At 53.8% G+C, this 13622-nt stretch overlaps 1 protein-coding gene across 42 annotated transcripts in view; it reads left to right on the top strand.

Annotated features, from left to right (window-relative positions):
* Positions 1 to 4814: 4814 nt before the first annotated feature.
* The window catches only part of PTPRU (protein tyrosine phosphatase receptor type U), a 90429-nt gene continuing 81621 nt past the window's right edge, over positions 4815 to 13622 (top strand). For 24 of the 42 annotated variants that reach the window (XM_077965353.1, XM_077965349.1, XM_077965345.1 and 21 more), the window contains exon 1: positions 4815 to 5010. In XM_077965353.1, the coding sequence (XP_077821479.1) occupies positions 4938 to 5010 (73 nt within the window). In that variant the 5' untranslated portion in view covers positions 4815 to 4937. Of the gene's footprint in view, positions 5011 to 5668; positions 6348 to 13622 lie in introns of those variants that run through there. The other 18 variants (XM_077965193.1, XM_077965191.1, XM_077965188.1 and 15 more) reach the window with 3 other exon arrangements.

Raw genomic sequence — 13622 nt, 5'->3', positions numbered from 1 at the left:
CCCATGAAGGATCTAGTCTTATTTTTGGTGTAGGGAAGACATGAACATTACTAAAACCCCAGATGAGCTGTGGCTCATGCCAGAGTGCAATGCTGTAGTCTGAAGAGAGGTGCTCTGGGATGGAGTGGGGTGAGGTGGGGGCTCATGGAGGAGGTGCTGTTGGAGCCAGCCCTGTGATTCAAAATCTTCTGTGTGCATAAAAATAATCCGAGGTCCCATCTTAGACCTACTGAATTAGAATCTTGCGGATGGGGGTTCCAGGAATCTACATCCTTACAAGCTCCCAAGAATATTCTGATGCAGGTGTCCCAGGAAACAGGTTTTAAGATACTGAGCCAGGGCTTTGAAGGATAAGGAAGAGTTCCTTTCTCTGGATTTTATTGACTTGAAGCTTGCCATCGCCAAGCCTTTCCTCTGAGGGAGAGAGCACAGCAAAGTGCTGTGAGCTAGATTCGGACAAATCTGGCTTTGTGTCCTAGCTCTGTCATTTTCCAGTCATTTGATTTCTGACAAGTCACCAGGCCTCTGTGTCTTCATTTCCTTATTTTTAAAATGGAAGGAATACTAGTTATCTGTTTCAAGATAGTTGTGTGGGTCAAGTGAGATATTATCCACTTGAAGCATTTTGTACAATGCTTGGCACATGGAAGCATTTGATAAATATTATCGGGGGTTATTGTGATTAAATGAGAAATATCACACATAAAACTCTCAGACTAGGGTCTGGCTCATAATTTGTGCTCACTAAATGTCTGTACTTGTTTTGATTATTAGAGAAAGTTGGTGTCCCATTGTGGGGGAAAGGCTTGGCCCCACATTTATGGGCACACACACGATGACCAGTCCTGCTTATCCTTTTCCCCAGTGACACATAGGCCTATTTGAGCTGGGAAGTACAACATAACCTTCTGTTGTAAGACTCCCTAGGTGACATTGAGATGTCGACATTCTCTTCTTCACCAAACTGGCTCCTCTGAATTTCTGGGGAGCCCAGTCAGGAAGCCTGAAGAATCATCCAGCAAGTCCTTCTCCTTGGGGCTGGACTGTAGCCTCCTATGCATCCCGATAGCCCTCACTTTTAGTCTAGGCCATCTGGGTTCTCGCAGGGGCATAGTTTGAGGACTATTGACTGAGGGGTTGAAGTCCAATTTCCTGGCCTTGCATTCAAGATTCTTTGCACTCTGACTCCCACGCTGTGTTTCCAGCTTCACCTTCTCCTGCTGGACCGTGCATAGCCTGTGATCCAGCTGCATTTGATACCCATCTTCCCCAGTGTGTCTCCTGCCTTTTTTCAGGCCACTCCTTCTGCCTGAAATGCTCTTCACTGCCTCGAAAACTCCAGGTTCAGATGTCATTTCTCTGATGTTTCACAACTCCCTAGGTCATCTGCTGCTGCCTTTGTGTTTTCTCTGGAGCTGTGTTATGGCCTTTAGTACATCGTCTCTTATTTATTCCCTGCTCCAGGCAAGAGTGGAGCCATGTCTGGTTTATCTCTATGACACCAGCACCCGATATGAGCCTGGCACAGGGTAGGTGTCATAAATATTCCATGAATTGCAGGTAATAGAATTTCCTCATGGCCTAGAACTGTCTGTGGTGCCATCTCCTTTTCCTTAGATTTGGGCTGGTCACTCTGGGCCAGGAATTTCCTTCTTTCAAGGATTATAGAAGTTTGTGGGTTTTTATTTTTTATTTTTGAGACAAGAGTTTCACTCTCGTCGCCCAGGCTGGAGTGCAGTGGGATGATCTTGGCTCACCGCAACCTCCGCCTCCCAGGTTCAAGCAGTTCTCCTGCCTCAGCCTCCCGAGTAGCTGGGATTACAGGTGCCCGCAAGTACGTCCGGTGAATTTTTGTATTTATTTATTTATTTTTTAGTAGAGACAGGGTTTCACCATGCTAGTCAGGCTGGTCTCAAATTCCTGACCTCGCCTCTGCCTCCCAAAATGCTGGGATTACAGGCATGAGCCACTGTGCCTGGCCGAAGTTTGTTGTCTTTAAAAGTAAAGCAGAGTGTCCTCTTCTCATCTGTCTACCTGTTGCTTGTATTCTCTTTCTCCCTCCATTATAGTCTCTGCCGTTTTCCCCTGCGCAAAGAGCAAAGGAATGTGGAATCAGTCGGCTCTGGGTTCAAACCTGGGGCCCACCCTCCTTTTACTAGCTGTGTGATCTTGGGCAAGTGTCATATGCTCTCTGAACCTCAGTTTCCACACCTGTAAAATGGGATCACTGGTAAAACTGTTATGAGGCTTCCTCAAGAGTCCTCTGCAAACAGCACCCTTGGTTGTTTCTTCTGTTCACTGGTCTTCTCTCCTTGAGTTTCCTTTTCTGGATGGGCCCCTCTGGCTCCTCTCTGCTCCAGCATCTTTATATCTTAGTTTCTTCCCTAAGGTTTCCCCTTGATTTCTTCTTGCTTCTGCCTCCCTCTCCCTATTTAATTATCTGTGTCCGATTCTTGCCTGCTCTGTGTCTTTTGGTCCCTTTCCTAATTCAGCGTGGAGCTCATCAGCTCTCACAAGAGAGGAGACTAAGAGCCCAGGAACTCTCAGCTCAACTCTACCTCCTCCAGCCCCAGGGCAGCTTCAAGGTGTGCCCATCTCAGCATGAAGCCAGCTAGGAGAGGGGGCAGGGCACAGGGAGGGCCTCCATATACCTTGAACTCCTATGCTCTGTTCAGTGTCACTGCCCAGGGGTCAGACCCATCTGCCCATGACTTTCCCTACTTCAGCAGTCTTTCTAGCTGGAGCTGTTAAAACAAAACAAAACAAAACAAAACCCAGAGATCAGAACTTATTACTCCTTACTACTCTTCTGCTTAATTACTCCACTTCAGTGGCCACTCGTTGCTCTTAGGGTTGAACCTCAAGCCCCTTCCTTGCTCATAGTTTCTTGCCTGACCTACAGACCCTGCTGACTTATTCAGCTGCACCTGGCTCCCTTCTGCCCCCGACTCACTCCATGCCAGCTGCCTGGCTTCCTTGCAGCTGCTTGTACCCACCAGCTTCTGCCTTTGCACAGGCCCCTCTGACTGCAATGTTCCTCCCCACTGATTTGCATGAGGTTATCTCCTTCTCATACTTCAGGTCTCAGTTCAAATGGCACCATGTCACTTGTACAGCAAAGCACTCTTGGACCACTTATTTAAAGGAGACGCCCCTTCCCTATCTATCAGTATACTCCCTCGTTTCCTTTAGCATGCATATATTAGATGGTAATGATATATTTACGTACATGTTTGCTGTTGGGCTCTCCCACTAGAATGTAAGCTTCATGAAGGCTAGGACCATTTGCTTTTCATTCATTCCATCCATTCAGTATTTACTGAGCATCAGTTACATGCCAGAGGCTGGGCGCAGTGGCTCATGCCTGTAATCCCAGCACTTTGGGAGGCGGAGGCAGGTGGATCACCTGAGGTCGGGAGTTCCAGACCAGCCTGGCCAACATGGTGAAACCCTGTCGCTACTAAAAAGACAAAAATTAGCCAGGCGTGGTGGTGGCTGCCTGTAATCCCAGTTACTTGCGAGGCTGAGGCAGGAGAATCGTTTGAGTCTGGGAGACGGAGGTTGCAGTGAGCCAAGACCGCGCCATTGCACTCCAGCCTGGGCAACAAGAGTGAAACTCCATCTCGAAATAAAATAAAATAAAATAAAATAAAATAAAATAAAATAATGCCAGATACTGGGCACTGAAATACAAGATGAGTCTTTCCCCAAGGGAGCTTATTTCTAGAGGTGGAGACAGATAATGTATTCATCATATAGCCCATGCTCTGTTTGAGATTGCAACAATTCCCCTTCCCTTCCCTGTCCCCCCACCACTCTCAAATTTCCTGGTATATGAGACCGTGATAAGGGACATACACCAGAGGGTTTGCTTTTTTTTTTTTTTTTTTTAGTTGTTTACTCTTCTTGTTTTCCCACTGGAATGTAAGATCCATGAGAGTAGGGAATTTTTGTCTCTTTTATATCTCTACCGTAGCCTATAGTAATTGTAGAATAAATGAATAGACCCTAGTAAATATTTGTTGAATGAATAGGTGTCTGGATGGGAGGCAGGTCTCAGCCCCTATTTAATTCAAACCAAACAACCTTGATTCAAATCTTGGTGCTGCCAAATCCTGTTGCATAACAGTATCTATGCAATATAATTGTTGCATACCTAATATATGATGATTAAATGAGTCCACGTGGGTAAAACACATAGAAGGTACCCGGTCTTACATAGTAATGAGCAACGAGTTTGCTGATCACAGTTCAAGGGCTTGTTCTGGGTAGAGGCCCAAATATATTTAACCTGTGTAGCCTGAGGATAGAGTAGGACCAGTGAGGGTTAGTGAGGGTGGTAGACTTGCACGTCGTGAAACGATAAACTTTCTAAAAGCCGGCGTTTCCAAAGCCCCAACCACCGCTCTTGGCAGGTGATGAGCGAGCGCCCTGTTCCTGGAGGTATGTAGAACACGCATTTGAAGGCGCCAAGGTAGAAGGGATTCAGGCATCGGATGGGACAGAGGCCGGGTGTCCCTGGGTCACTCCCTGAGAGCGCTGTACGGGAGCTAGGCGTGGGCCATGAGCGTGCTCGCCTGGCAGTGTTGGTGCCCGGTCCGTGGAGAGGTCCGTGGGCGTCCAGGCCCAGCCGCTGGGCCTCATGGCCGGGAGGATGCGGGAGCGGGGGAGGGGCGCGCCGGGGCTAGCGAGCGGCCGGACCCGCCTGCAGCACCCGCCGCGGCCAGCAGGGAGCGCCGCGAGACCGCCGAACCCGCGGCCGGGCCTGACGTCAGCGCCCCGCTTGCTCCGGCTCCCGCTCTGGACTCGGCGCCAGTCCCGCTCCGCGCCGCGCCGCTCCGCTCCAGCTAGGGCTCCGGCTCGCCTCTGGCTGGGCTCGGGCTCCGGCGGCGGCGTCCCCCGCGCCGGGCCCCGGGACGGGCGGCGGCGCTCCAACCATGGCCAGTGCCCAGGCGCTCGTGCTGGCGCTCACCTTCCAGCTCTGCGCGCCGGAGACCGAGACTCCGGCAGGTAAGCGCGCGGCGGCCGGACCGAGCCTGCCCCGCCGAGCCTCGGGGCCCGTGGCGTAGCTCGGAAGAAAGTGTGAGTGTTGAGTGACCAGGCGTTACGAGCGTGCTCCCGGTGTGTGTCTGAGCGTAGGATGGGCGATTGTGTGCCCGGGGTGTTGCGTGACTGCGAATGTTGTGTGTCCCTGAGTTCTGTGCGCAAGAAAAGGTGATGTGTGTCTGCGAGTATGTTGGGGGTGAATGTTGTGTGCATCGAGGCATTGGGTGTGCGCTGAGTGTCTTGTGGGTCTGCCAGTGTGTAGTGTTTGTGTGGCCAAGTGGGTTGTGTGTGTATCTGAGTTTGGTTGTGTTGCGGGAGTTGTATCTGCTAATGTGTTGCATTTGTTTGTATTTTGCATGCAGTGGCTGGGAGTGCTGTTTGTTTTGTGTCTGAGAATGGGTTGTGTGTTTGTGTTATGCCTGTGGCCGGGGGTGCTCTCTGGATCCCGCCTGAGTGTGGATCCGGGAACCCGTGTGTGGCGTGTGTGCTTTTGAGATCCGTGTACATGTGTGAAGGCGTGGGAACGGGTCCGGAACGTGTGTGTCCGTGCGCTGTGTACGTGCGGGGAGTGCCTGGGATATGTGGTGTGTGCCGCCGGGGGCCGCGTGGGTCCGAGTGAATGCCAAGTGTGCCGGGAATGCGTGTGTGGGAGCGAGTCTGGAGCGGATGTGAGTGTGTGCGAATGTGTTCGTGTGTGCTGGCTGCGCGTCCAGGAATGTTGCGAGTGTGGAGCGCGCCTGGGCCGCGGCTGCGAGTGTGCCCTGGGCCCGGGGCCGCCCGAGGGGGCGGTGGCAGGACGTGTGTGCGCGCGTGTGCGTGTGCGCGTGTGTGGCGCGCTGGGCCGGAACAAGTTGTCGCGGCGGCGCCCCCTGGGCAGCCCGGGTCGGGCAGGGCCCGAGGCTCAGGGGAGGACCGGGCCCCGCAGCCGCCGCCTCGGGCATGTCGGACTGTTTGTTGTTTCGCAAGTTCCGCGCGGCGCTGGCGGGCTGCTGATCCGAGGCGGCGCCTGGGCTGCGGGGCGCCGGGGCTAGCGGGGGCCCGGCGAGGGGCCGGCGGGCGGAGAGGGGAGGGCTGGGCCGGCGGGCGCTCCTGCGGTGGCCCGGCTGCGGCTGCGCCCCGGGCGGCCGGGCGGGGGCTGTCCCCGGGCTGGGCTGCGACGTCGGGGCGCGGGCAGGGCCTGGCTCGCTGTCGGGGGACGGCGCCCCCTCCCTTGGCGCGCAGGACGCGCTGGGGACGCCCGGGACACTCCCTCGGTGGAGCCCGCAACTTTGGGCGGCCTCCCGGCCGGCCGGGACCGCCAGGTGTGTGCGTGAGTGAATGTGAGTGTGAGCGTGTGGCTCCGCGCTTGTCTGCTGTGTGGTCGCGTTCTCCGGGTGTGTTTCGGAGTCTGGTGTCTTTTGGTGTGCGTGCGCGTGTGTGTTAGCGCAGCTGAATGTATGTATACGGAGCCTGTGTTTGTGTGTCCGTGTGCTCGTCGGAGTGTGGACGGTGTTTCGGTGTGTGTGCGTGTGCGTGTCCTGCATCCCACCCTGAGGCCTGGGATCCTAGATCACGGCTCCTTCCCGCGGAGTTTCGGGGCCCTGCTCCCGGTGACCTCCCCCACCCTCGCCACCGGTGGAGCTGCTCCGCGGGCTGCGGGTAGCCGGGAGACGCCCGGGGCGGGATCCGAGCCGAGACACGTGCCGGAGCGGAGCCGCCTCCTCGCGGTCGCCAGCCACAGACAACTGACCTCCCCGGGATCGCGTTCGCGGCCCTAATGCCGCCTCCGGTGTCTTGGGCCGGAACTCCAGTGGCTGCCGCGTAGTGGCCAGCGCTTGGGCCTCGCCCTGCAGCTCTCCGGAGCCATAGGGCAAAGCTTTAGCTTTGACCTCCCCCGTGCCAGAAAGGACGCCCAAGGCGACCTCCCTCCCCATCCTCCCCAACTTCTCTCCCTGTCCTGCAGCAACTTTGCCTTCCCCTCCCACCGTGAGATCAAACCCAAGGGGTACTGTATGCGCCCCACCCCGGCTCCTACCACCGTCGCTTTGGTTTCAAGAACACTCACAAGCCCCAAGCCCTGCCAACAGGAGGACTGTCAGGAACTGAAGTTTGGGAGTGAGGCCTAGAGCAGGTTACTCCCATTCTTGATGCCTCAGTTTCCTTCTCTGCCTCATAGCCTTCATGATAATGGTGTATGGCACTTTTGGTAGATAGCAAGTACCTTGTAAAGTAAGGCTATGTCTGTGAGTGCCAGGGAACAAAAAATGGATTTGAGAGTTGTTATAAAGCCCCAGAGGCTATGATTTAAAGCTAGGGGATCTGGGGTTCAAATTCTGCCTCTGCTACTTGCTGTCCATGTGACCTCTGGCAAATCACTTAATTTCTAAAGTTCCTGGCCCCCTTTGTTACTCTTAGAGATGAACTCAGAAGCCCAAGTAGAATAAATGTGATATCCCCTTGTCTCCAGTCTGGACAGAGTCAGCCCAGCTCCCTGAATGCCCGAGGAGCTTCCGGGTAGGGGTGGTGTGTCATGCCTTCTCAGCCTTGCAAACCTGGTAGTTATTTATTCTGCTGTGTTCTCGCTATTTTGTCCTTTTGGTGGCAGGAGTTGTGGACGGCAGGAATGAGGGAGCGGCTGCCCAGTGGTTTCAGGTTAGGCAATAAAGGCTTGTCTGGGCATTCCTCCATTTTACCTGGGGCTGGGGGAGGGGACTTAGCAGGAAGCAGTGACAGTGGCCAGGGTGGGGACGCTGAGCTCCTGGACAGCCTGCTGCCCAGCTCTGGTGTCAGAAAAAACCCTAGGACAAGCATCATGCTTGATGGAGACAGGCCACCATCCTTCCATGATTTTCATCAGCTAAGCTGGGTGTGTGGGGTGGCCTTCCCCATGCAGGGCTGGGTTAGCCAGAGTTGCAGGGGGTGCCTTATGCTCCTCTTTCCTCCCGCTGCCCCCTTTTCTCCTTCTAGTCGCCCTCCTGCATACTGGAATGTCCTGTCTGCCCTCTCAGAGACTCTTTAATCTGTCTCCTTCTGTCCATCTTCAGCTATCTTTCACCTGCAGGAAGGCTCCAGCCTCCTCCTTCCCTCCTTCCCTCATGGTGCCAGGGATCTTCGTACAACACATTTTAACTCAAAGGGTTTAAAACCCTTTGAAGGCTCCCCATTGCCTTCAGGGTGAAGTCCTTATCCCTTGGCTCTGTTGCTGACTCTGGCGCCTGCCCGCCTGTCCAGCTGCATCTTGTTTTGTGTCACTTCCCCTTGCATCCTATGATCTGGCCAGCCTGACCTTCTTCCCAAAGACTCAAATGCCCACAGCCTGCCGTCTCCTCTCTGGGCCTTTGGGCAAGCTGTGCTTTCTCTGCAGAACTTTCTTTTTTTTCTTTTCTTTTTTTTTTTTTTTTTTTGAGACGGAGTCTCTGCCGCCCGGGCTGGAGTGCAGTGGCCGGATCTCAGCTCACTGCAAGCTCCGCCTCCCGGGTTCACGCCATTCTCCTGCCTCAGCCTCCCGAGTAGCTGGGACTACAGGCGCCCGCCACCTCGCCCGGCTAGTTTTTTGTGTTTTTTAGTAGAGATGGGGTTTCACCGTGTTAGCCAGGATGGTCTCGATCTCCTGACCTTGTGATCCGCCCGTCTCGGCCTCCCAAAGTGCTGGGATTACAGGCTTGAGCCACCGCGCCCGGCCTTCTCTGCAGAACTTTCTAACTCTAGCTCTTCGCTGGTGAACTCCTGCAACCTGATCGGCTCTCAGCTCTATTTTATTTTATTTTATTTTTTATTTTTTATTTTTTGAGACGGAGTCTCGCTCTGTCGCCCAGGCTGGAGTACAGTGGCCGGATCTCAGCTCACTGCAAGCTCCGCCTCCCGGGTTTAGCCATTCTCCTGCCTCAGCCTCCCGAGTAGCTGGGACTACAGGCGCCCGCCACTTCGCCCGGCTAGTTTTTTGTATTTTTTTAGTAGAGACGGGGTTTCACCGTGTTAGCCAGGATGGTCTCGATCTCCTGACCTCGTGATTCGCCCGTCTCGGCCTCCCAAAGTGCTGGGATTACAGGCTTGAGCCACCGTGCCCGGCCAGCTCTCAGCTCTAATCATCATCCACTCCCTGAAGCCTTCCTTGGTGATGCCCTGTCCTAGCCTAGGAAGTGGGGGGTGGGGGTCATAGGGTTTGTACATAGCATTGTAATTATTGTAATTACAGTTTATTAGTGCTGTCTCCCTTACCAGACCGAGAGCTGAGGGCAGAGACTGGGTTTTTAGTCTACTTCTGAATCCTCAGTGCCAGGTACAAGGCCTGGCCCACCGGGTCTGAATAAATATATATGGCCTGAAAGAATACTTTAAGGGAGTCAAGTTCAGAGGTGGAGATGCCAGATGGGGGCGCACTGATTCCACTGAAGGTAGAGATTGAAGAACGAGGTTTTCCCTCCAGGAATCTGGAAAATTCCTGGAGGGTGGGGGATGGTGTTATGTTGTGAAAAGGCCATGTTGAGAGTGTCATCTGGGAGCTTTGAGTTGGGGAGGTTAAGTCCCTGGCAAGAGACTGAAGGGAATGGGCCTCTTGCCTGCCAGCCCCTCCCCCAAGCTCCAGCCCCACCCCTGGCAGCTGGCAGGGCCTTTCCAGTCCCCAGTCTCAGCCTTTTGTGAGGGGACCTGGCAGTTGGTGAGGCATTGAGTCTCAACGGTCTGTATGAGTGGCTGAGGAGGAGGGAGGGACCCCGCAGGGCCCTGTGTTAGGAGTGGGAGGGGAGCTTCCTGGAAGACCCTCCCTCAGTCCTCAGTCCTCAGTCCTAGATCTTAGGGTGGGCGGGTGGTGTCACAGCCTCTGTTCTGACCGCTTGTGCACTGGAGGGAAGGGAGAACTGGGTCCCGTGGTGGTCCTGGCAGATGGGGTTGGCGAGGCTGGCTGAGGTGTGTGCAGATGTGACTCAGCATCTGGGCAGTCAGAGTAGGTGGTGTGTAGGGATTGTAACTAGGGGCATGGACACATGTGACCTGTTAGGGTGTCTAGTCGTCTGGTTATCGTGGTGTGGCAGGATCTGAGTTTGGAGGAGGGAGGTAACCAGTTGCTTTGACCCCTGGGGAGCCTGGTGCTGAGGGTGTTTGGCTATTCAAGTATCACATTCCTGGAGTTGGGTGCAGAGCCATTTGGATGGGTGGTGTCTTGGTATCTAGGTGTGGGCATCCCAGTACCCTCGTGTGGGAGGATCAGGGTGTGCAGACAGAGGCTATGCCAGCATCCCTGGGTCTGGAGGTGGGTGTATCCATGTGTCTGGGAGTCCTCAGGTTAGTGGGTATTTAAGTGGGGAGTGTTTCTGTGTTGTGTCCAGGTATGGGGCTGGCCAAGTGCCTGAGTGTCCAGTTGAAGGGATCCCCAAGTGTCCGGGTATCTGAGGGTGGGGGTGTCTGCGTATGAAGCAACAGGGACCCAGTCATTGAAGTATCAAGGTATTAGTGAGTCTGGGTGTGGGGTGCCGTGTATCTATTTTTTTTTTTTTCTTCTTAGTTTTTCTTTTTTTTTTTTTGAGATGGAGTCTTACTCTGTCACCCAGGCTGGAGTGCAGTGGCGTGATCTTGGCTCATTGCAACCTCTGTCTCATGGGTTCAAGTGATTCTCCTGCCTCAGCCTCTTGAGTAGCTAGGATTACAGGCGCACACCACCACGCCTGGCTAATCTTTGTATTTTTAGTAGAGACTGGGTTTCACCATGTTGGTCAGGCTGGTCTTGAACTTCTGACCTTGTGATCTGCCTGCCTTGGCCTTCCAAAGTGCTGGGATTACAGGCATGAACCACCGCACACAGCCTTTTCTTCTTTTCTTTTTGAGATGGAGTCTGGCTTTGTCACCCAGGCAGGAGTGCAGTGGCACGATCTTGGCTCACTGCAATCTTTGCCTCCTGGGTTCAAGCGATTCTCCTGCCTCAGCCTCCCGAGTAGCTGGGATTACAGGCATCTGCCACCATGCCTGGCTAAATTTTGTATTTTTAGTAGACATGCGGTTTCACCATGTTGGCCAGGCTGGTCTCGAAATCCTGACTTCAGGTGATCCACCTCCTTCAGCTTCCCAAAGTGCTAGGATTACAGGTGTGAGCCACTGCGCCTGGCCTCATGTGTCTATTTGTATGTTTAGTTGTGGAGGTGCCCTTGTGACCTGTGGTGGTGTCTGTGTATCCGAGATGTGTCCATGAGGGGTGTGGACATGTTGGGTGGGAATGTCCTGGTGGCTGTACCCAACTCAACCTCTGGTGGCCCCTTCCCTGGGACTTGCCCTCTGATCGCTCTTCAGACTCCAAAGCCACAAGCCTCAGAAGGGGCCCCGATAGTTCTGTTTTTCAGCAGTCAGCCTAGAGCTGTATTATCCAATAGAACTTTCTGTGGTGATGGAAATTGTCCTCTACCTGTATTCTCCAATACAGTGGCTCCTGAGTCATGTATGGCTATATATTTAAATTAATTAAAACAAAAATTCAGTCCCTCAGTTGCACTAGTCAGATTTCAAGTCCTCAGGAGTCACATGTTGCTAGTGGCTCTCATTGTACTGGTTAATGCAGGCAGAGGACATTTCCATCCTCTCAGAAGGTTCTGCAGACGGCGCTGGTGTAGAGGCATGAGGCGGCCTGCAGCACCTTTAGTGAGGCCTGGGCATCTCTGGGAAGGGAATTGGGCTGGATGGACCATGATTCAGTGGCTGTTGACGAAGGTTTTGTTCAATCCAGGCTCCTTCTCTGTAGCCTTATTAGATCTTGCCTGGACTATTGCAGTAGTCTGGTAGCCTTCTTGGCCTCTACTCTGCCTGCCATCATGCTCTTGGTTTCTTTTTTTTTTTGAGATGGAGTCTCACCCTGTCACCCAGGCTGGAGTGCAGTGGCACCATCTTGGCGCACTGCAACCTCCGCCTCCTGGGTTCAAGCAAGTCTCCAGCCTCAGCCTCCCAAGTAGCTGGGACTACAGGCACGTGCCACCACGCCAGGCTAATTTTTTGTATTTTTAGTAGAGACAGGGTTTCACTGTGTTAGCCAGGATGGTCTCGATCTCCTGACCTCGTGACCCGCCTGCCTCAGCCTCCCAAAGTGCTGGGATTATAGGCGTGAGCCACCACGCCCGGCCCAGCCTTTCGGTTTCTAATGCTTCCACCACCCTGTGTCCAGAATAAGCTTCTAAGGCAGGCATAGGATGCTGTCACTCCTTTGTCTCAAGCTGAAGGCTCCCCTGAACTCGGAACAAAACCCAAACGCTAGCATAGCAGATGAGGCCCTGCGTGACCAGCCGTTTCTTTCTGAAGCAGCTTCACACGATGCTTTTCTTCCCTGACCCCACTCCTGCCTATCCGCTGTCTGCTCCAAATCACCAGGTGAATTGCGGATCCAGGAGCCTGCCATGCCGGTTCACACCTCCCTACCTTTGCATACACTGTGCTCTTCCCCATTTCTCACCTCGTGGTGGGGGTGGGGGATCTACCAACTTGTTCAGCCTTCACAGTTCAGCTCCATTGCCACTGATGCAGTGAAGCCTTCCTAGCCCTCTCCCCGTGCAGTTGGTCTAATTCCTCCCATACTGGACGTTTGACAATGTGCTGCAGTTTTCCATCTCCTTTTTCCCCCTAGGCTGGGATGCCCTGGGGGCTGAGCTGTGTCTTTGTCATCTGTGGTCCCCAGGGCCTATACATGGCAGATGCACACTAAGTGACTGCATCTCGATGCCTCTTGGTGCACAGGGAAGACTTGGAGGGGTGAAGGCAGGAGCTGGGGTTCTGCAGCGCAGCCTCCTCCTCTGGCTCTGGGTTGGGGGCTGCCATTGCCTGCAGAATGACTGTGGGAGGACCCCTGAGGGGGACAGCTCAGAAGATGCTGCTTCCAGATGACGCAGGAGGTCTTGGGCAGATTCCCAGGATGCAAACCACAGGACCTTGTGATGACTCAGAAGGGACAAGGAGAAAGGGGGCTTGGAGGGCCGCTGAGGTTTGGGAGTTTGAGGGCAGGAGCTGGGGAGGAAGATTGAGATGGGGCTGTTAGGAAGGGGCTGTGCTGAGGATATTTGACAGGGCAAGATAAAGCTGGGGCTGGGTGACAGCTGGGGCCTGGGGGACCACTGGGGGATAGAAGATAACTGGTGGGAAAGATATACCTGGGGGATGGGACAGCTGACAGTGAAGGGACAGGCAGTATTGGGGGAACAACTGAGGGTTGGGGGATAGGTAGATGATAGAACAGGGAGATATGGGACAGCTGGGATAAGAGGTGACAACTGGGAGGTATCAGAAACCTAGTGGATAGGACAGGTGAGTCTCAGCTGAGAGTGGGAAATGCATTGCTCAGAATGTGTATGTATGTGTGTTTACATGAGCGTACATGTGGACTTGCAGCTGTACATGTGCGGCTGTGCATGTGGCGTGTCAATATGTGTTTGTCTAGCGTGTGGTGGTTAAGAGCATAGGTTCAGGGCCAAGACCATCTGGGTTCTAATCCTGGGCCCACCACCTCTAGCTGTGTGATACTTTGGCAAGTTACTGACCTCTCTGGGCCCTTAGTGTTCTCATTTGTGGAATGGGGATAGTAATAGAACACACTGCATGCGTTTGTCATGAGGATATGTTTTATGGTTATG

This window comes from Macaca mulatta, chromosome 1 (genome assembly GCF_049350105.2).
Source record: "Macaca mulatta isolate MMU2019108-1 chromosome 1, T2T-MMU8v2.0, whole genome shotgun sequence".
Lineage (NCBI taxonomy): Eukaryota > Metazoa > Chordata > Mammalia > Primates > Cercopithecidae > Macaca > Macaca mulatta.
This window is presented reverse-complemented; position numbering and strand designations above follow the sequence as displayed.